General features: G+C 37.4%; 1 protein-coding gene across 3 annotated transcripts in view; it reads right to left on the bottom strand.

Moving 5' to 3' along the window:
* Positions 1-21,903, bottom strand: part of LOC150086917 (VWFA and cache domain-containing protein 1) — a 464,860-nt gene that overhangs the window by 53,484 nt on the left and 389,473 nt on the right. For all 3 annotated transcript variants that reach the window (XM_090372820.1, XM_090372822.1, XM_090372821.1), the window contains 2 exons: positions 14,750-14,862; positions 418-534 (listed from right to left, as the gene is read on the bottom strand). In XM_090372820.1, coding sequence (XP_090228946.1) covers positions 418-534; positions 14,750-14,862 — 230 coding nt within the window. The remainder of the gene's footprint in view (positions 1-417; positions 535-14,749; positions 14,863-21,903) is intronic.

The following is a 21,903-nucleotide window of genomic DNA, read 5'->3' as shown; positions in this document are numbered from 1 at the left end:
ATCAGCATTTAAAAGGGTGGAGATCAATTGGTCCAGCTGCTCATTTCACTGTAAGTAAACACCTAAAACGTTTTCTATACCAAATCCACTGTATGCATGAGTTTCAATTTCAAGATAATGTTAAAAGATTACAGTACAACCACTAGTTTAAAAGTTTAATTCACTGGGAAAGTATTGAAATTTTTGATAAAATTTATTTCACTGATGATCACAATTTATAAATCCACACTAAAAATTGTGGATTTAAATTGCTAACAGCAGAGGACACTTCAGAATTGTTTATAAAATATTATTTCTTAATTATTCTGATAATAAATTATACTTTTCTGATCATTTTTTGGTTTACGTTTAAAACGAACACCCTGTATAATTATCATAATAACTGAAAATCTATAATACTGATATAAAAAACAAAACCTTTCTGTAGCTCGGGAATGACAACGGCTTTCGAAGCATGGCTCCAATGACTCCATTAATGAAGCCTCCACTATAGGTAAATGAGAATCTTCTGGGAAATATGGACAGCTAGGATTCCTTTAATGCAAATAAATTAAATTAATCTGTTTTTTTTTTTTTTTTTTTTTTTTTAGAAGAGAAGCATATATCATTCTCGCATTATAGTCTGCTCCATTTATTTCAAGGAACTAGTTAACAAGGATCAACATATTAATTTTTTTTTTTTTTTAAATGTGCTCAATTTGTTATTTTTTGTATATACTCAGATGTTAATTTTCCTAAAAGTAAAATTAACATCTGACTTATTTACTGATGAAATTTTTTTATGAGGTGTGTTCAAGTTAAGGTCTCCAAATTTTATCCGATTTTTGCATCTCACCGCGAAAAGTCCAATTGAAATTCATCAGGAAATGTCAGAGGTGTCTCCCATAGGCCTTATGATTATGAAAAATGTTCACAGCTGCGTACGTAAGTATCGTGAAAGAGAGGAGTTTTGCGATAATGAAGCATGCGAACCAAGAGATCAAACCATTTGCTCCGAGACCAGCATCTGCCAGGTCGAGGAAATGATTGTGGTTGACAAAAGATCAACAGTAGGTAAAGTTGTTGAATGGATCTTTCTTTACCTTGATTGTCAACAATGTATGAGAGATGGATTCCACTCTTCAATCCACAAATGAAATGTCAGTCTGCCCAATGGAAGCACACTGATTCACCATCACCCAAAACTGTTCCATGTTGCTGTATGTGCAGAGAAAATTATGGTTCCTGTTTTCTGGGATATTGATAGAATAACCCTTACACATTGTGTAACTAAGGGCACTACGATGATAAGAAACTATTATGAAGCAGTTCTGATGAAAAGGTTCTGCCCAGCACTTCAGAAAAATCATCTACACAGACTGAATCATATTCATTTCCATCTGGACAACACTTCACCCCATCGACCTGGAAATGTACAAAAAATTTTTTTAAAGAAAACAACATTAAGGTTATTCCACATCCTCCATACTCACCTGATCTTGCACCCAGTGACTTTTGGTTGTTTCCAACGATGAAGGATGCTCTTTGTGGCAGATTTCCTAGCCAATAAGCAGTGGCTTCTGCCATTTACCAGTGAGCCAAACTTACTACCAAAGAAAGCTTTGCAGCAAACTTCACAGCTTGGAAGAACAGGTGTTAAAAATATGTGCAGCTTCTAGGAGACTGGGTTGAAAAGCGAGGTAAATGTCAAACTCTCTATCATGTGTACTTTATGAGAAATAAATCTGGAGACCTTATAACTTGAACACACTTCGAAAATGATCTGTTTACATAACGCCCCTCCTCCTCCAAAGAAAGATCTCAAAAACGAATATATAAGATTATGTTGATTTTTTTCCCAATTTTCCAGTATAATATTAAACAAACATTGACAAAGAAACAAAAAAAAATTATTACTATTGGCTAGTCATGTGAAATTTAAAGGGGAAACTAGAACATGAGAAAATTAAGCATTTCTTACTAAATATATTTAATTTTACTGGTACAGATACAGTAGAATGTCAGTTATCCTGAATAATTTGAATGAAAGGCTGATTTTTCTTCTTTTTATTAATGATAGCATTTGAGACATATGTTTATCATGCTACGAGAGTATTTCTATCTGTAATTATTTCTCTTATATCTCATGAAGTGTTAGATTAGGACTAATGGGTTTTCTCAGAAACCATGAGTGATAGAGTTTAGTCATTTGCTTCCATGAACCCAATTTTCCACGACACATTTTGTTCTTTTCATTTCATATTATGTTTAGTTTGGTTCCAGATTTGGTAAGAATAATGTCGACCTGAAACTGTACGATTTATTACTTTCAATGATCAACGAAAAGAAACAGCACTGAAATGGAAAGAAAACTATACAATCAAATTGATATTATTAAGGAACTTGAGAGATTTAGCAGAGGGGAAAGAAAAAAAAAAAAAAAAAAAGGTCACAACAAATAAAACAAAAAAAGTCAAACATTTTAAAAAATTATTTAAAATTTTTGTCCACATAAAATTTGCTTCAGTTTCAGGTTTTTTTTGCCGCCTGAGCAGCTAAGGCTATAATGCACCAAGTCCAATGATAAAATATAAGTTAAAATACGTTGCTAAATCAATATTTATAAATAGCTAAAAACAAGCTAATTTGGACCAAGATAAAATCAGGTAAAAAATAAATACACTGGCGCCTAATAAAAACATTCATATGTGTATTAAGATTTATAATTTTGAAAAAGTTAAAATTGCAGACATATCGTCTTTGTCAGTTAAATCTGAATGCGTGTATAAGACTCAGTCAGATGGTTAAAAGCGCTAAAACAAACGCCGTGCTTTTAAAAATCTTGGACAGCCAATAACGATATATTTCAACGTTAAAATAGCTTCACAATGCTCACACATAGGACAGTCATCAGCCCTCAGCAGAAAAGCATGTGACAGATGACTGTCCTATGCGGAGCACAGCTAAAACACCTTCCTCTTTGCAGTCCCTGTGCAGACTAGATGGCCAAAGAGCGAATACAGGATTAATCTCATATAACTTATTTTCAGCCTGTCCATGCCAAGAGTGTTGCCGTTTGGAAACCAGTTTCTTTTGCATTACTTGCCTGTAGTCTGTGTAGGGGACTACAGACAACAGTTAGAACGGATCAGTGATTTGGCTGCGGAGTCTGCCAAATCATTTCCATTGATCCCAATACAGGTGGCGATCCAGCAAAAGAGAATATCAAATTCTAATTCACAAATGAAATGTATCCTCTGCTGTATCAGGAACAGGACTGGATGTGGATTGCACCTCATCGACGACAAAGCCTGCAATGAACTGAGATAATCAGTATATATAATGCATTTTTGGTGGTGCCGTGTTTGTATGTGATCCAATGCTATTTCAATTGCATGCAGCTCGACAGTGAAAAATGCTGCTGTTGTTGTTGGTTTGTTGTTTAATGGCACAAGGGCTGCTAAGGCCATATTGTGCCTGATTCTATTTCCTACTGCAGTTGAAATGTTTAAAATCCGTTTAATAATAGTGTCTGCTTCAAGAATGCAAAAAACTCAGTAGATTTGCATTGTCTCCAATCAGATGAGATAATGTTAAAGGTTCTTGCAGGTGTGAAAGCGACGCAAAAATTGTGTTTCGAGCATTAATGTAATGGTTACAATTTAGCAGGATATGCTTCACCATAAGTGGAGTCTGACAATATGTACAAATAGGTAGATCTTCCCCCATGAGCAGATAAATATGGGTTAGATGCGTGTGCCCAATACGGATCCTAGTCAGAATCACCTCCTCTTACTTATTTGATCTCATGCTTGATGCCCACGACTGAGGTTCCCGTTTGAATTGCAGCAGCTTATTACGACCCTGAGCCTGCCAGATCTGCAACCATTGTTCTCCACAGATGTTTTTTATAACTGATTTGTAGTCTATATACGGCACTTGGTAGTTAGGAGAGCATGCAGTGGTCAAATGTTTAGCGGCTTGATCTGCATGTTCATTTCCTTTGATGCATACATGACCTGGTATCCAACAGATTTAGATTAGATTATGATTTTATTGGCACATTAGCATCTAAGGCTATTATGTGCCAGGAGATAATTACATCAGATTAAAAATAGATAGATAAATAAATTCTGGTAACTTTTGAAAAAAGGTTACCACATCCCAAATCATATAATGGCAAAAAGCAGTATATGCATTAAAAAAATATATATTTCAGGATTTTATATACATTTATAGAAATTAATATGGTGTAAAAAGTTAAAAACAGCAGACACATGGTCATTGTCGGATAAAAACTTACTGAGTGTATACGGCTCAGTCAGATGGTTTAAAAACGGTAAAATGTATATTGCTAAAATCTGGACAGTCAATGAAAATATGTCTAATTGATAAAATTGTGTCACAGGACTCACACATAGGAGGATCATCAGCCCTCAGCAAACACAAATGTGTCAATGTCCTACGCGGGTCTGGGCAGGAACACCTTCCTCCTTACGACTGCTGCGCAGATTAGACTGACACAGTTCAATTACAGGCTTTATATGATATAATTTGTTCGTAGTCTGTCTATTCCATGAATCCTGCCATTGGGAGTATATCTTTTGGTGTACTATTTGCCTGTAGTCTGTATAGGGGACTGACAGGCAGCGATTATTATTGGGAATTGTTGATTTGGCTGTGGTGTCAGCCAAATCATTTCCCCTAATCCCAATGTGGCTGGGAATCCAGCAGAGCGGATATCATATTCACGTTCATGGAGAGATTGAATCTTCTGCTGAATGCAAGACAGAACTGGATGAGGATTATATCTCACAGTTATTAAAGCCTGTAACAGGCTGAGACATTTTATTTTTATATTCCGCCTGTAACAGGAACTGAATAGACAGTTCATTTTATATTCCGCCTGTAACAGGCAGAATATAAAATGAACCGTTGGTATTGGCATTTACTAATGTGATCCAAGACTAACTCTACGGCAATGCAGCTCTGCAGTAAATATGCTGCATTCAGAGAGAATCTGCTCCAATGTAGTGGTGTCTGTAAAGACAGCAGCAGATCCTACGTATGATTCTGACTTCAAGCCATCTGTGTAAACTAGCACGAAGTCAATGTTCAGCTTGGTGTGCTGAATAAAGCTGCAGGTAGACAGATGGAGTGTCTGACTTTCCCCAATTTTTAAGGGACAAGTCACATGCTGGAGCATGAGCATGCCAGGGTGGAAGGGGTTGCTTTGATGTTTGGGCAACCATGTCTACCTTGATTTTAAGTTCTTTGAGAGGAATACCAAAAGGACAACTGGCAGTCTTACGGTTGTTGTACAAATTTTCCCATCGTGGCTCAAAAACGAATGGCCACATAGGATGGTCTGGCAAGGATTTCAGCTTTAAAGCATACTTTAGAGACAACTGCTTACGTCGAAGCAATAACGGTGGTTCGCTTGCTTCGACGTATAAGCTCTGGACAGGAGATGTTCGATATGTTCCAATAGCAATACGGAGAGCCTGATGATGGACAGGATCCAGCCATCGAAGTACACTGTCTCTAGCCGAATTGTATACCAGGAACCCGTAATCTAGTCTGGATCGTCCGCACCCCAAAATGTAGAGGAGAGAGAGAGAGCGGAGAATATTCAAGCCTCTTGTGCACTTTGTACAGAGTTGACGGATGTGATCCAGAAAGGTCAGCTTTTTATCAAATATGAGTCCAAGAATTCTGTGTGGTAAGCATAATCTTCAGGATGAAGATTACGCTTACGACAAAAGTATACGCAAACGGTCTTCTGCGGCAAGAACATGAATCCATTAGACAGTGCCTAGGAATTTAGGCGATCAACGGCTTTTTGCAGTTGTCTTTCAATAACCCTCATGTGTTTGCATGACTGACAAAATGTGCTAAAGTCATCAACATAGAGGGCACTGTTTACAGTTGGAGGAAGTTGTTCTGCGATGGAATTTACTTTGATGGCGAAAAGTGACACTTAATACTGATCCTTGTGGTACTTCCTTCCTCCTCTTGGTAGAAGGGACGAGAGAGTGAGGATCCCACATGAGCTTGGAAAGATCGATTGGCTAAAAAGCTTTTAATAAAAATGGGGAGATGCCTTCTAAGACCAAGGCTATGCAAATCTTTTAAGATGCCAAATCTCCAAGTTGTGTCATACGCTTTCTCCTTGTCAAAGAATACAGACACCAAATGTTCGTGTTTTAGGAAAGCTTCCTGGATGGATGTTTCTAATCTAATAAGATGGTCCAGAGTAGACCGGTTCCTTCGGAAGCTGCAATGGATGTTGGAGAGAAAGTCATTTGATTCTAAATACCATATTAAACGAAAATTAACCATTCTCTCTAGGATTTTGCACAGATAGCTAGTCAGAGCAATAGGACAATAATTAGTAGTGACTTTAGGATCCTTTCCTGTCTTAGCAAAGGCAAGAATGATTGCCTTGCACCAGGAATCCGGAAACTGCCCTTCAATAAATATTCTGTTATATAGAATGAGCAGGTGATCCATAGATTTTGGTGAAAGATGCTTAATCATTTCATGATGGATGCCATCTGGTCCAACAGCACTTTCCTTGGAAAGAATGAGAGCGCTTTTCAGTTCCTGTATAGTGAATGGCCCATTGTAGGGATAAAGGCTCTTAGACTTAAAATTAAGTGCCTGTTTTTTGATTTTATGTTTCAGGACCAGGAACTCTGGGGAATACAAAGATGTCGCAGAGATGTTAGAGAATGTTTCCCCAAAAAAATTGGCTATTGCAGTTGGATCTGCAATAGTGCATCCATTATAATCTAGGATTGAAGATGCGTGGGATGTATATTTTCCCATCATATTCCAGATTTTATCCCAGACCAACTTAGTACTAGTGGACTGAGTAACTGATGAAGTAAAACGGATCCACGATTCCTTTTGACTCTGATGGCAGATACTTTGGCTCATGTGTGTTTAAAGGCTATAAGGTTGGTCGTGGTAGGATATTGTCGGAATATCCCCCAGGCTTTGTTTTGAACCTTTTTTTGCTGCTGTGCATTGTGAATTCCACCATGGTTTGGGAAATTGTGGAAACAGGGCAGATGTTTTTGGAAAGGCATTCGCAGCTGCTAGGAAAATATTTTCTGTGATGTACGTGACTGCACCATTGATGGGCTCCTGACTGATGGCACTGAGGTCAAAATTTTCCTGATGTTCGAAGGCAGTCCAGTCAGCCTGATCAGTCTTCCACAATGGTAACCTGAAAGGAAGATACGGTCTCCCACTTTGTAACGAGGTTATCACAGGGAAGTGATCACTTCCATATGGGTTCTGCTCCACTTCTCAGGTGAGTGAAGGGAGTAGAGAAGGGGAGCAGATAGAGAGATCAATGGCGGAAAACGTACAGGTAGGCACGTGGAAGAAGGTGTTTGTTCCCACATTTCGAAGGGAAAGGTCATTGAGCACATGCTCTATGACTCGTCCCCTTCCATTGTTGCTAGCACTACCCCACAGATGTTATGTCCATTAAAATCCCCGAGAAGTAAGAAAGGGGAAGGCAACTGCGTTACAAGATCATTAAGGTCTTCCTGGGAGATGTCAGTCCCAAGTGGCAAATAAATAGAGCAGAAGGTTAATAAAAATCCCACTGTAAGGCGAATTGCAACAGCCTCTATGCTGGTTGTAATTAGCAAGGGTTGAACTGGAGTCTGGTTGCCCACAAGGACAGCCATTCCTCCATGAGCAGGTCCATTCGCAATTCAATCCTTACGAAAAATTGTGACGTTATGCATGGTGGGATCATCATTTGCCTTTAGATAAGTCGCCTGCAAGCAAAAGCAAACTTTTGCAGGAGGACCTTGATGTCATCAGTATTTCGCCGGAATCCACTACAATTCCATTGTAGGATTTAGCCATTATTTTGGCTTGGTGGGTCCATCAGGCGGCTTCCAAGGTGCTGAGGGCTTACTTTTGTCAGTCTTGGATTTATCTTTTTTTAGGGAAGTATGAATGCTGTCCCGTGTCCATTTCTTCCTCTGCAAAGAATTCCAAGACTGATTTGTCCGGTACCTCCTTGTCCTCTACATCCATTGTTTCTGTTATTACTGGTGGCTCTTCTTTATCACTTGGTTTTGATAATGGTGGAGCACTAGGAGGTACGGATATAGGAGTGGCAGCTGATTGTGTTTTTTTTTGTGGGCGTTTGTGAACTCAATAAATAGTGTGCAATCGGTGTGAATGACTCTCTTGGTGGTATAGTCATCTCAGTTTGTGTACCGATAGTGCACTTCGCAGAAATCTTCTGAGCATATGACAGCTTCCCGCTATTTATTGGTTGTATGAGTTTTCTAGCCTCTGGGTAGGAGATACAGTCAGTCCCCGTATAGCATGATAGTCGCGTTCCTAGAAACCCTCGTGCAATACAGTAAACCCCCACTATTCGCAGGGGTTACGCTCCTGAGAAATGCCACGAATACTGAGTTATGCCTCCCATAGTAATAAAGGGGTTCCGTTCCAAAGTATGAAATATATAAGAAAAACTAGTCTAAAATTTTGTCTATGTATGTATTATATGTACCTTCATAATATGACTATGTACATAGACAGTACATAGTGAAATGCAAGCATATGGAATCGAAATGAAAATAAGAAACAATTTAATATTAAATGTAATATTCATTAGAAATTTCAAACAAACCTTTCAATCCAGCGCCTTTGCTAGCTAAAAAACTTATCCCGCCAGTGCTATCACCAGTTTCGCTAAAGTGTTGATAAAGGAGTTTTGCCATTTCACGAATGATGAGTGAACTTAACGGAATTTTATTTTGAGTCCGGTCTTCTATCCACAGATATAAAGCTTTTTCCAATTTAACATCACGAGTTACACAGCAAATTTTTGAAGCAATTAGCATGTTTTCACGGACACTAGGCGGATTTTTTCTTCCGATTTTTTGATTGATCATAGCCTTGACTCATTGATTTTATAATGTTTTGCCACTGAGGAGACTTTCACCATTAGAAATTGTCTAATAACTCAATTTTATTCGCTAATGTCATCACCTTTGATATTTTCACATTTCCCTTGTTATTCGTATTTTTGTACGGGTTAGAAAGAACTTGTCCACAACAAAGTCACTTTCTTCCGTTAACACACTCGAAAAAGTCTGTTTTACACTGCAAAACAGTAGATTTATCACTTTTGTAAGCATATCAATTTATAAATTGATAAATTTATTCAATTTATAAGCATATAAATTAAAAGCAAACGACGAAACCTCCCTGACAAGCGCATAGTACATACTGAACAAGGATTAGCGAGAAACATCCACGCTTGCAATTTTGTCACCCCTCTCCCCCCACCCACTGAGCGCTGTTTTGACCGGGAAAGATAATTTTAGCCACGCCCATGTTTTTTTATGGCAGAAAATGTTCACTTTAAAATTCACATTTTTTTAGATTTCATTTTATATTAAATCAACGACTGTAAATACAGATATCGCAAATATCGGGGGTTTACTGTATAAACAACAGGCCCTATGGGAAAAATAGGGTTAGGTGCCGACCACCCAACATTGAACACACATTTGTAACCAAAACATTACCAAACACAAATAAATAATCGTAATAAAATACGTACGTATTTTATTACGACTATTATGTAATAAAATATTGCTAATGCTTTTGCTTCTATCATAAGCAAACTTATTTTTTGTTTGAATTTGTATCCAAACAGATGACAGCCGTTCCATCTCTTCCAATTCTTTGTGTCTTGATGTAATGGATTTTTAGCATTAGCAAAGGCACATGATGCAAGGTAGCAAGCTTATATAACATCAGCCAAAACAAAAAAAAAAAAAAAAAAAAAAAAACACACTGAGTTGTTCCTGTTATGAAGGTTGTTTTCAATTTCTCGGCATTGCTTCATTTAGGCCATAGCACGTGTAATATCACGTTCATTCATTTCGCTCAAAGTGTTTCACAATTTCATATTTTTTTCTCTATCGACAGACAGTCTTATCAGAGAAACCCCCAGTGGGCCAGAGGCCAAAAGACTATGGAGGCCGGTGTGATTTTGGCCATAAACGCTAGTATGAGGCCGCTACAAATTTTCCCGGGTAAGAATTTTTGACCCAGTCCGCCTCTAATATGTCTATCGATATTGCTTTTCTTTTTCTCTCTGAATCTGTGGTGTCTTCACAAGAATGCTTCCTCTTCCCACCTTTTAAGAATTTTACTCATTTTTAGGGAATAAAGCACAATTACAAAATCAGGAGGCATGCTTAACACACATAAACAAAGCTGCACAAGTGTAGCAATTGAAAAAACAACACCGTAATACAATAGCTGGAATTGTGGGTTTTTATATTCTTATGGTGAAATGAAATGAAAATTTTCATTGTCACTGATATGAAAAACAAATACATTTTCAGAACCTTCTCTTCATTCCTATTGTATTGTGTTCAGTTGGGGTGATTCCACGTTCAACTGCCATTTCTTGTAAAAGCAAAGGCAAATCGTGCATAAGCAAATTCAGTTCGTGTTATATACGATATCGGTCCCCTATTTATAAATCGTGTATGATTGAATTTGTGTAGTGTAAACACGAGTTATACGAGGACTGACTGTCTTCAGCTCTGTTTTTAGTTCTCTTTTTCATCCTTCCATTGCTGGCATGCTCTGAAGTAGGCAGGGTGCTCTTCTTGGCAATTCACACAGATCGGTTTGGAAGCTGAACATTCCTTGCTCTCATGGTCTTTCACACCACATCGAGCACAGGCAGGGCTACCACAACAAGATGTTTGTGAGTGGCTGTATTTTTGGCATTTAAAACACCTCAGTGGGTTTGGAATATAAATCCTCACTGGGCAGTTCAAGTACCCTGCCTTGACGGAACTTGGAGGCCGTGGGGTTGTTAAATGTTAGGATAAGAACTCGGGTAGGGATGTGATTCCCATCTTTTCGCATTGATATTCTTTTGACAGCTGTCCTTGTTCTTTCAATTCAGAGCAGATCTCTTCTTCAGAGACACGAAGAAGGTCCTACTCTGAAATGACACCTCATGAAGAGTTCAAAGTTTTGTGGGGGTTTATGGTGATAGGTATCCCCCTATTGATGTGGCTTTCAGGATTTTTTCCGCCTGTTTTTAGTTGTAGCTTTGACTAAAAGGTCGCCAGAACTCAGTCATTTTAGAGATTTAGATGATCCAGCCAACCCTTCTAATCCTTTCTGGATAAAGAAGGGTGACATCTTCCCAACTGACTGCTCTCCAGTGGAATGGAGAATGAGGAAGAGTGGTGTCACTGATGGTGGTGTATCCTCAGTTCTGGTTCTTTTTACAGAGGTGTTTTCTGTAGTATCATCTCAATTAGGTAGGGGCCCCAGAAGAAATAGGATTTATATTACTCATATAAGTAAGATAAAAATTTCCAATGCCCTAAGTACCTCACCCACCACGGAGCCCTACGAGGGGACACCCACTCGTGAACTAGCAGGTACTGCATACACGAATGGGATGCCAAGTTCGGTTAAGGAGCACCATACCCACATTTCCAATAATTTTTTTCTCTATCGACAGACAGTCTTATCAGAGAAACCCCCAGTGGGCCAGAGGCCAGAAGACTATGGAGGCTGGTGTGAATAAGCCTTGATCCCATCCCAGGACCAAAGGGAGGGAGACTTATTGGAACGCAGTTGATACCGCCCCTGCCACGGGTTGTGGCGTATGGCTGCACACGCCGGATTCCAATGATGTAACCCTGGAACCAGGGTATGGGCACTGGATCCCAGTGATGATAATCTGGAAAACCAGGACATCATTGGGAGGTCCCCTCACCACGTACAGGTGCCCACGTCGAGGGGCATAAAATTTGCAGTAAATTACCTAACTGAATATACATACATATGTAAATGTGCAAATTTTTATGTATAAGTTATTATTATTATTTTTTAATTAAATAAATTCATTTTTTTCATGCTTTTTAAAGTCTTTTTCTTTTACCTTACATTCAATTATCCGGAAAATTTTGCTATCCGGAAGAGGTCTGACATTAATTATTCCATATAACTGAGGCTTTACTGTATTTAAAACTCAAAACTGTCTATATCAAAGTTCAACATCTTGTTTCCTAGTAATTATTAAAACAAATTTAAAACTTCAAAATTAGGGTGCACAACAAAATGGGTTTCCTCATTTTGTTGCACACCTTAATAGGATTTTTTGCTGCTGGCTATACAAATGAGATGAAAATTTTCTCAAGAGTTCTCACATTGGCAGAGTATGGAATGTAACAGAGACAGAAAAAAGTGAACAGATATTTTTACACAAATTTTCTTAATGTTACCGTACTCTATATCAGCAGTTTTCAAAGTGTCCTAGGACTCCTGGGGGTGCCCGAGGTCAAAACTATTTTCATAATACTTTGGGGTCCTCAATAATTTTAGAGTGTAAAGGGATCCTGAGACCAAAAAGTTTGAGAACTGCTGCTCTACACACACACGCGTGTGTGTGTGTGTAGAGCAGCGGTGTGTGTAGAGCATATGAAAAACACAGCATTTTTTAAAATTTAAATAAAATCAAATACAAAGTTGTGTACCTATTACAGTGATTCTCAATCTTTTGTCACTCAAGTCACACTTAAATTTAAAAAGTGAATATTAGCGGAACACCAAAAGTGATTGCCATCGAACTCAATGGAATTTTTCCTAATCTCATGGCACACTGGTTGGGAACCACTGACCTATTAGGTTTCATACAACTGGCTAAATCATATTGAAATTGTAATTCCAAGGGTTCACCAGTCCCTACAACACGATGTCTTAAGGTGAGCTGCTTCATCTGGCGATCTTTAGATTACTGCACGGCTTTGTATGCAGACAAACAGCCACGTAATGCATTTCCTGGTACTGCAGGCACGAGCTTTGCACCTGCTAGACAATTACTAATGATTCAAGAGGACTAATATAAATAGGCCAGTTCATCCCTAGTTAGCCCACATTTCATCACTGAGTGCTCTTTCAAGGTAGAGTATTCGAGGACAGGTGCTTCCCTGAGTGGTCTTTCAAGTCTAGTTGATTGACTGATTGATTTATGAGTTCTTGGTGCAAGAGCTACTGTGGCTAAAATGTGCCTTGAAGGTTTTATATGGCAATTATGTTCGTGCTTGTATTTTGCTGGAAATAAATTTCCAAGGATCAAGGAGTGTGTATAGCTTAATGTAGTGATAATATTTGATTTTATATTTGGTTATAGAAGTTTATTTCCTTCAGGAACTGAAAAACATCTGTAATATTTTTCCTGTCTTCCACAATATGGTTTTGAGAGTGAGGGAGTGATGCTTGGTTATCAACTCTTTAAATCAAGTCTGATTACTCAACAAGGGTATGTGCTTCAGGTTGTGCATTTCATCACTGTTTGGGCGTACTCAACTTCTAACTAAGCATATTTCAATGCTTATGAAGATGACTCACTCGCAACAGATCTGTGTTCATCTTCTGACTACAATTTACTGATGAGAATACTTCCATGGTCTGACTGCAATTTACTTTGGAGAATACTTCCAGGGTGTGGAATCCAGCTTTCAAGATTATATTTCATTTACTAAGAAGACTGTTTTCTGAGACTGGACATTACATTGAAATTGTATGCACTGACTGCAATTTCTCATTAGCTACTTTTTGTGGCAGGGGCTTCAAATTCATTTTATATGAACTGCAGCCCTTCAATGTCTTATAATGGTGTGGGTACATGAAGCCCAGAACTTCAGTATCTTGTAATGGAGTGGGAATTAGTGCTGTAAGTCTGTAATTATCTGTACAGTGTTGTGATTAGTGATGGGGATGCCAGGAAAGCTGGCTGGGACTGCCTAGTACAATAAATAAATAAAAATGTACCTAGTCGTGACATATGCATGTCACTGTCATGTGCCAATCTGTTATACCAATAGGTATAACAGACTGGACGATGGTTTTTAAGTGAAATTATTGTAGACTCGACTATGAAAGTAAATCAGATGCCTTGTGATCAAAATGAATAGTTTATATCAAAAAGTAGCAGGGGCAGACATGCCTGTTTCCCTCTAAAAGACATTTCTTATTGGTGGTTTGTTTTTTCCGGTCGAGGCTTTAACCAGTACCCCGTAAAGTTAAAGAAATGCAAGGGCTGTGCTCTGGTTACTAATTAAAGGAGACAAGCCAATATCTTTTATTAAAGGAACATACAGAGTATGACACCAAAGTCACTTGGCAAGGGGGGGGGGGATAGTCTAAAATCTATTTCAGAAACAATGATGGCTCAGAAATAAAAAGTGTTTTCATGAATCGTACTGCACAATATGAGTCACGTAAAATAAATAAAACATCTAAGCAAATATTTTCTTTTTGTAAGCTGACTTTGATGTCATTCTTGTTAAAAAAAAAATAATAAATAAAATACATCAAACTGAAACAAGATTTGAATATTCAATGAAAAGTTTCTTTTTTATACTCTGATATACTCCCTGAGGGCCAGAAGGTTTTACATCTTGATATAACAAGCACAGTTAACAAAGGACTATGCATTTCTGGTGAAGGGTTACAGATTCAATCTAATCATACACATACTAGTTTTGCATAAGCCAACCTTGGAGAGGAAATGTAATATACTTTTGAAATTAAATTTTTTATTTAACAATTAATAAAATTCAGATTTTGTTTTTTATACTACCTTTCTTTAAAAAAAAAAAAAAAAAAAACATGCTTTCAATAAAGCAAAATTTAGATATAAGCTCAATGAAAACATATCTTCTGGTATATCACAAACCTATTTTCATCCAGAACAAGTCCTGTACAAAGATTCATTTCCAATGGACACTCACAAGGACATTCACATTCAGTCTGCTCCATACGATGACAGTTCAAACACAACCTATCAGTCTAAAACAAGAAAAATGATAAGTTGCAAAATATTTATTAAAATTTGAAAGATATCATAATTTCTTGTTCATGTGTGAAATAAAGAATACCATATTAAAAGCAACTAGTCAGCACAGGAAATATGCCTTTACAGTATATTTTACTATAAAAGTGGAACCAATCTAGGCTATTCAAAATCAATTAGCAGTTAGTTAACTTTAAGTATTTTGTTATTTTTAATTAAACATCTCTGGAACTTAATAATAAATGAGGAAGCAAACTCTATAATGTTCACTTTACCCTTCCAGGAGTTAAACATCTGTGGGATCAAGGAGTTTCTGCTGCAGCTGGTTCTGCAGTGGAAAACACCTTGAAATCTAAAGAAATTTGTGAATAAGCATTTTCATAGAATTTTGAATTTTCTAAAATATTCTTTTGAATTTTAAAAAGTATTCAAATGCTTTTAAAAATTAATGTATTCTTATTTCGACATGGTTGCTCAACATTAAGTGCAAGAAATTTCCAAAACAATGGCTGATAGATGAGTTCTCCTCCAATTTTCATATTACTATCTCATAAACTGCATCTAAATTATTTGAGAACACAGATAAAAACTGACATATTGTTTGAACATACTTAAAACAGCCCTGAAAAAAAAATATATACCTAAGAACTGTGGTTAAAGCTCACATGTGAAAAAACACATATATACACCGAAAGGACATGGGATATCCCATGTCCTTTCCTGGGCAACACGATGCTGTCAACCCTCTCGCTAGTGGACGAACCCATCACTTGGCAGGTATATAGGTACACTGCATTCACGTAGACCAATGATTCCCAAACCACTGAGATCTGTGGAACCTTTCAAAAATCAAAAAAAGTTTACGGACCCGTTCAAAAATTAAAAGAAAAGTTTGCAGACCCCTATATATATATGCATATGTTTTCTGTGTGTGTGTGTATATATATATATATACATGCGAACACTGGGTTTTCTGAAAAGAAAATTCAGTTTAATGTTTAAAACAACTTTATTCTTATTTTTACTTAAATATATAATAATAACTTTATTTATCATCAATTTGCTATACATACATAGAATGAATAATTTAACCAGTTCCAGGGGGCCTGTTTCACAGACACCCTGGGTCCGCGGACCCCAGTTTGGGAAACGCTGACATAGACAGTAATTCAATGTCAGTATGGATAAACATTGTGAGCTAACCAACTTTAAAAGAGGGATGATAGAGGTCACTCTATCGCAGAGATGGTACAGAAATTGCACTACCCCTGCTCGACAGTATCAAGAGTGTATCGGTAATATGCCATTTCTGGAATAACACCTCATTGTGGACAGCGATGTGGGCAGAGAAAGGTGGTGCATGAACGTGCCCATCAACGTCTGTCTCACATTGTTTCAGCCAACCAGAGAATGACAGTGGCACAAATCACTGCAGACTTCAATGAAGGAGGTGCCACAAATGTCTCCACCAAGACCATCAGGCGATCATTAGCTGCAATAGGTTATGGGAGCCACCAACCCACCAGAGTCTCATTGCTAACACCACAACACAGGACTCTACACCTGAACTGGGCAAACAAACATCGGCAATTGACCTTGGATGATTGGAGACGGGCCTCCTACTCCAATGAGTACTGTTATTTCGAGCGGCCGAGAGGGTGAATATCTGGCAGAAACTACACGGAGCTATGCACCCGTCGTGTCAACAGCTGTCCACTTGCCTGTTTGGGCAGGTGGACGGTCAGTAATGGTCTTGGGCATGTTCAACTGGCACACATTGAGACTTCTGGTACATCTAGACACATCTCTGAATAGTCCAGGTTGAATGTCTATCCTTGCAGACCATCTGCATCGCTTCATGTTCATTGTGCACCCACAGGGCAATGGACTCTTCCAGCAGGACAATGCACCTCCCCACGGAGCTGTGTGACCAGAACATGGTTCGAAGAGTATTCCACAAATTTAAACCATCATGGAATGGCCTCCCCTTTTGCCGGACACAAACATGGAGCATCTTTGGGATGCTGTGGAAAAGGCTGTTCGAGGCTTTGGATCCTCCACCCAGGAATGAGACAGAATTAAGGACAGCAGTGCAGCAAGCATGGATGGGAGTGGACTCAATGCCTCGCTGTGTGACTGCCCTTATCCGGGAAAAGGTGGTCCTATTTGTTACTAGGTAGGTATCTCGTGATTTCTGTCTTCTCAGTGTACATATTTGTACACAAAACCCAAAACTGAAAATTTTACATATCTGTACATACTGGTGAAAGAAGAACCCATTTTATCACCATAAATAAAAGTATTTAACCCTTTCAAAAAAACACATTCAACTATTTTTTTCTCATGTGGACTCTATCTAGGGAGGGCATGTGGGTATCCCTTGATTTAAGTCTTTTAATTGGTTCCATGGAGGCTGGACATTAAATGAAAAGATATATATATTGAGGGTCATTTTCCCATAAACACAATCATTAGAAAATTTGACCATATTTTTGACATTGCTTTATGTTAAGCAGCTACTGGTATATCATAATACTGTACCATTTTTACCCTCCTCAAGCCCTTCAAAGTACAGTATTTAGATCAATACAAAAATATTCAATGAAACAGAATGTAATGTGCTTACTTTCATTTGAAGTTTTTGATTATGTGGATAGGCTTTAAAACTTGAGGTGCTGTAATATCTCTAGGTTATGGTGGACAAAAAATACAATTTACATTTCATTCTGAGGTGTGAATGTGACATTTTAGGCCACTATTTGTTTATTTTTAGAATTTATGTAACTTATGAAAATAACCCCTATGTCAGGTACCTTTTCTACTACTTCAAAATTAAACATGGTCACAAGATCAACTATCACAATTTTTTATAGGTGCATCTCTATTTTCAATAAAATATCCAAGTTGTAGAATTATATTTTCTTATAAACAAGAATTTGTTCATCTGTGTGATGGCGAAAAATTTATACAATAACAGTTCAGTGGAACTGTTATTGTATAAATTGTATGAATTCAGTTCCTTTGGTTCCCACCCCCCCATGGAGCTTGCTCTAGCATTTTATAGAATTTGCCAAACTTCTACTCGATTTACTACTTTGTTCAGGAACTGGATCATTCGTTTGAAAGATCTCATATATTTCCTCTAAATGCTTTAAAACTTCAAACTAATATATCAAGTTATTTTTAAACTGATAACTCATCAATAAGATGAGTTATCTACCACTGATTTTTATTTTTTGGAAATATGAAGGTTTGATTACAATTGGTTATGGATGTATAAGCAAAAAGAAGGAAATTGGAGCAATGTACATGAAGGATGCCTGTACACAGATGTACATTTTTGAAAAGAATTTTAAATAATGTGTCCTATTATGCATGAATCATCTTTCATTCAGTTTTCCAGTAAGCATTGATAGCTTTTATCTGTGTTTTCAACTAATAATAGACACAGTTTTAATAGATATTGGCTCAAATAGTTTGGAAATTGAAAGAGCACACTGTACCTTTCATCCAAAGTGTGGGCAATGGTGGGTTCCAAATAGGGGCCCAACAGCTAAATGGTCAGAGAAACAAAAGAACATAACACTGCACAACAAACCACTCTCCCACACACTTTTTAAATCTCTGGCCTCCACAGAGTTCTGTCATACAAACAGAGTACAAAACTCAGAGATGGGGAAACCCATGGTACCGCCAGACAGCTAACACACTTTACACTGTACCTTTCATCCAATCTGGCTTTTTCTGAATTTGAATTCAGATTCAGAAGTTGATAAAATGAAATTAAATGATATCTAAATAGACAAAGAGAATATTATTTCTTCAAAAAAAAAAAAGTTCCCATTTTTTAAAAGTTTTATTATTTTCCTTTAAACTATGGTTTCAATTTTAACACTCATTTTACTTTAATGAAGAGTGGTCAAGTCAAAATAAGAAAAAAATTGGGAAAGTTATTCATGTAAGGGTTAAACAAAAAAAAAAAAGGATTTGCTGTAGTAACACAAAAAAAAAAAAAAAAAAAAAAGAGATAAGAACATGGAATAGTTACCAGAAGCCAAAAGTGACTGTCATTACCACATTGCTCCAATTTGCAATACTGCTCAAGTGGACTGTATCAAAAAATAAGCTTTACTGAAATAAGTTAATGATGTCAAAGTTATTCTTCTCTGACAACCTCACAGCAGCCAATTAGATTAGCTACTATAATGTTGGGATTAAAATAATCTGTCCTTAACAAAGTCATTATGGTTTCCATACCTGCCTAGATAATCTCGTATTCATCCTTAACTAAAGACACAATAATCCTCCCCTGCACCCTGGTCAAACTGAGTACTGATGGGTATAATGTAATGTAAACTTGATAGCATAATAGGTATTATTACATTTAGGTATATATATATATATATATATATATAGACAAAAGTATTTTATCAGTGTACTGGGTGGGGGTGCTGATCTGTCAAGTGTAATTACAATGGAAAAAATTGAGAATGCCGGCAAGGTAAAAGCATATTACCTGAAATTAAAATTAACATAAAAATAATAATGATAACAAAAATTGTACCTAATGCAGTGGGTCCTAGGACTTTAACTACTTCATCAGAGGGTCGGCAGCCAAAACCGTAGGAGCCACCATAATAAGTAGGGTCTCTGTTTCTGTTATGATGTATACGTTTTGTACATATACATCATAGCCGACCCGACAGAGACCAAAAGGAAGGAATAAAATTCAAACATAAATAAAAATAAAAAGTAAAGTTAAAATGCTAAAATAATGCCAATTAAATCCTGTAAAAGGAAAATATATTAGCTTAGTGTAGTACTGTCATATTAAATTAAATTAAAATGGAAATCATGTCACAGGCTAGAGCAGCAAAGCAATGGGCTAAAAGTAGTGAGAATGCTGTGGTTCAGTGAGAACAGAAGGGGGTTCTCCCTCAGTTTCCCCGAGCCACAGCAATTAGGCCATGATTCGTATGATTCTCCTACGAATCACAGCCTAACAAAATGTGCCACTTGAGCAATGTTTGCAATCTTTCTGAAACAGGACATGATACAGCCAAGTCTTCATGTCACTTTCAGAAAGAAATTAGGTGACAACTCAGTGTTCTGATGGATGTTTACGAGAGCTTGAAGAGTAGGGTCGATACCCACGAAGGAATTAAAATGGAGGGTGTGGGATCAAGCTCTCAGCTGCTCAACCCAATGCCAAAGCTGACACTTATACATCATGCAAAACACAGCCGCACACCCCAAGGAAGAATGCACTGGTCCCACAGGAAGTAGTTATTGTTGGTAACACTGTTGTCGGGAAAATGGGAAATATATTACTGAATAGGACCAGAGTATGTCCGACAGGGGGTAAAAGTAGATGCCACTATAGAGCAGATATCATCTTTTAAAGGCACAAAAGGTGATGTACATGTTGGCACTATTGACATTAAGAGTAGGAGATCTGAGGATTTAACAAGTACAGGGCAATGTTGGGAAAAGTCACAGGTTAGGACTGAATTTGGAAGTCTGCAATTCTGCCCAGACACGATAGGACACGTTGAGAACCTTGTTATTCAATTCAGTCCTGGAGAGAATGTGCAAGGCTAATGGGGTTGAATTTTTCTTAGCATAGTCTGTGCTTGTTAACAGGATAGACTGCTTTTACATGGGTGGGATACACTTAAATAGAAGGGGTGCAATAATATTTGTTGATGCTATCGAGGAAATGATGGTGGGTTGGAAAACTAAACTAAACTAGCTTGGGGGATACACACACTAATAGATTAACTAGAGCTGCAGGCAAAGGTTAAAGTGATTCTTGCACTGCTTCCAATGGAAGCAGTGCAAGAATCACTTTCACCTCTGCCTATGCTTCTGTTGGAAGACATGCAACAGCCTGGAAAGCAAGGTGTCAGGGATTTCAAGCCCTACAGTGGGTCATCATAGAATAAGTAAATGCCTCGACTGTATTAAGCTAACTAAGAGTAAGAACAAGTGCATGTATGCTTACACGTACACTAATGCTAGGTACATTGTAAACATTGTACACTAATGCTAGGTACATTGTAAATAAAGTTGATGAATCTGTGTATTGATTAAGTCATCAAATGCGGACATTGTAGGTATATTGGAAATATGGTATCACTCAATATAAGTGATGCTGAATTTGAATACGGAGAGCACAATTTATACAGGAAAGTTAGGTATCTATATATGTTTTTTAAGAGTGGCACTTAGAATATCAGTTCAAGTCCGCCTCGTGTTACTGTGAAGGTACATATCACTGTAGAAAAGGCTAAACGTGTTAGGTTTTTATGAATAGTGAGTGTTGTGTTATGTTGTGCTGGCCCTCTTGGCTACCTAGAAGCAGAAATCACTTGGACAGCTGCTTCTGAGTATGCATCCTTTACCACAGGAAGATGGGCAGTGAAAAAAAAAAGGGGGGGGGGGGAGACTCATCAAACAATACCATATGAACATGAAAAAACAACAACAAAAAAAAACCCTAAGTAGAAAACTTTCATTATTAACCATTTACAGAATTCTGAGTATTATATAAAAACTTCTTATGTATGAAAACAGCTGAATCAAACTCTTGGCCAGAAGAGTATTCCAGAATAGATAACGTTACCTTTGAAAAAGTCTTCATAGACAACACAATTATGTAGGATATGACTCAAATTTTTCTTTGATGCTGCAGAAACAAAGATCAGCATTATGGAGACCAAGGAGAAACAATTTCTCTTTTAGCAACCGATGCGCAGTGATCAAGAATGATGTCTAAAGATAAAACAAAAACCAAGCTCTTGATTTTTTGTTTAGAAGATACATAACACCAGGAAAATACTTTTGAACAGCAGAGTCCAAAGGAGAAGTATCCCACTTGGTCTGCCAAATATTTATTAGTTTATTGAAGAATCTACTTTGCTCGTTCATTAAACAGCCTGCAGTTTAATTCTGATGTCGTGTATACTTGTAGGAATTCGTCTGTTTAAGATCGAATACAGAAACAAAAACCCTAATAGATAAGGAGAATACTGAAA

The sequence above is a fragment of the Mastigoproctus giganteus genome, chromosome 4, assembly GCF_048544385.1.
Source record: "Mastigoproctus giganteus isolate SK-2022 chromosome 4, ASM4854438v1, whole genome shotgun sequence".
Lineage (NCBI taxonomy): Eukaryota > Metazoa > Arthropoda > Arachnida > Uropygi > Thelyphonidae > Mastigoproctus > Mastigoproctus giganteus.
This window is presented reverse-complemented; position numbering and strand designations above follow the sequence as displayed.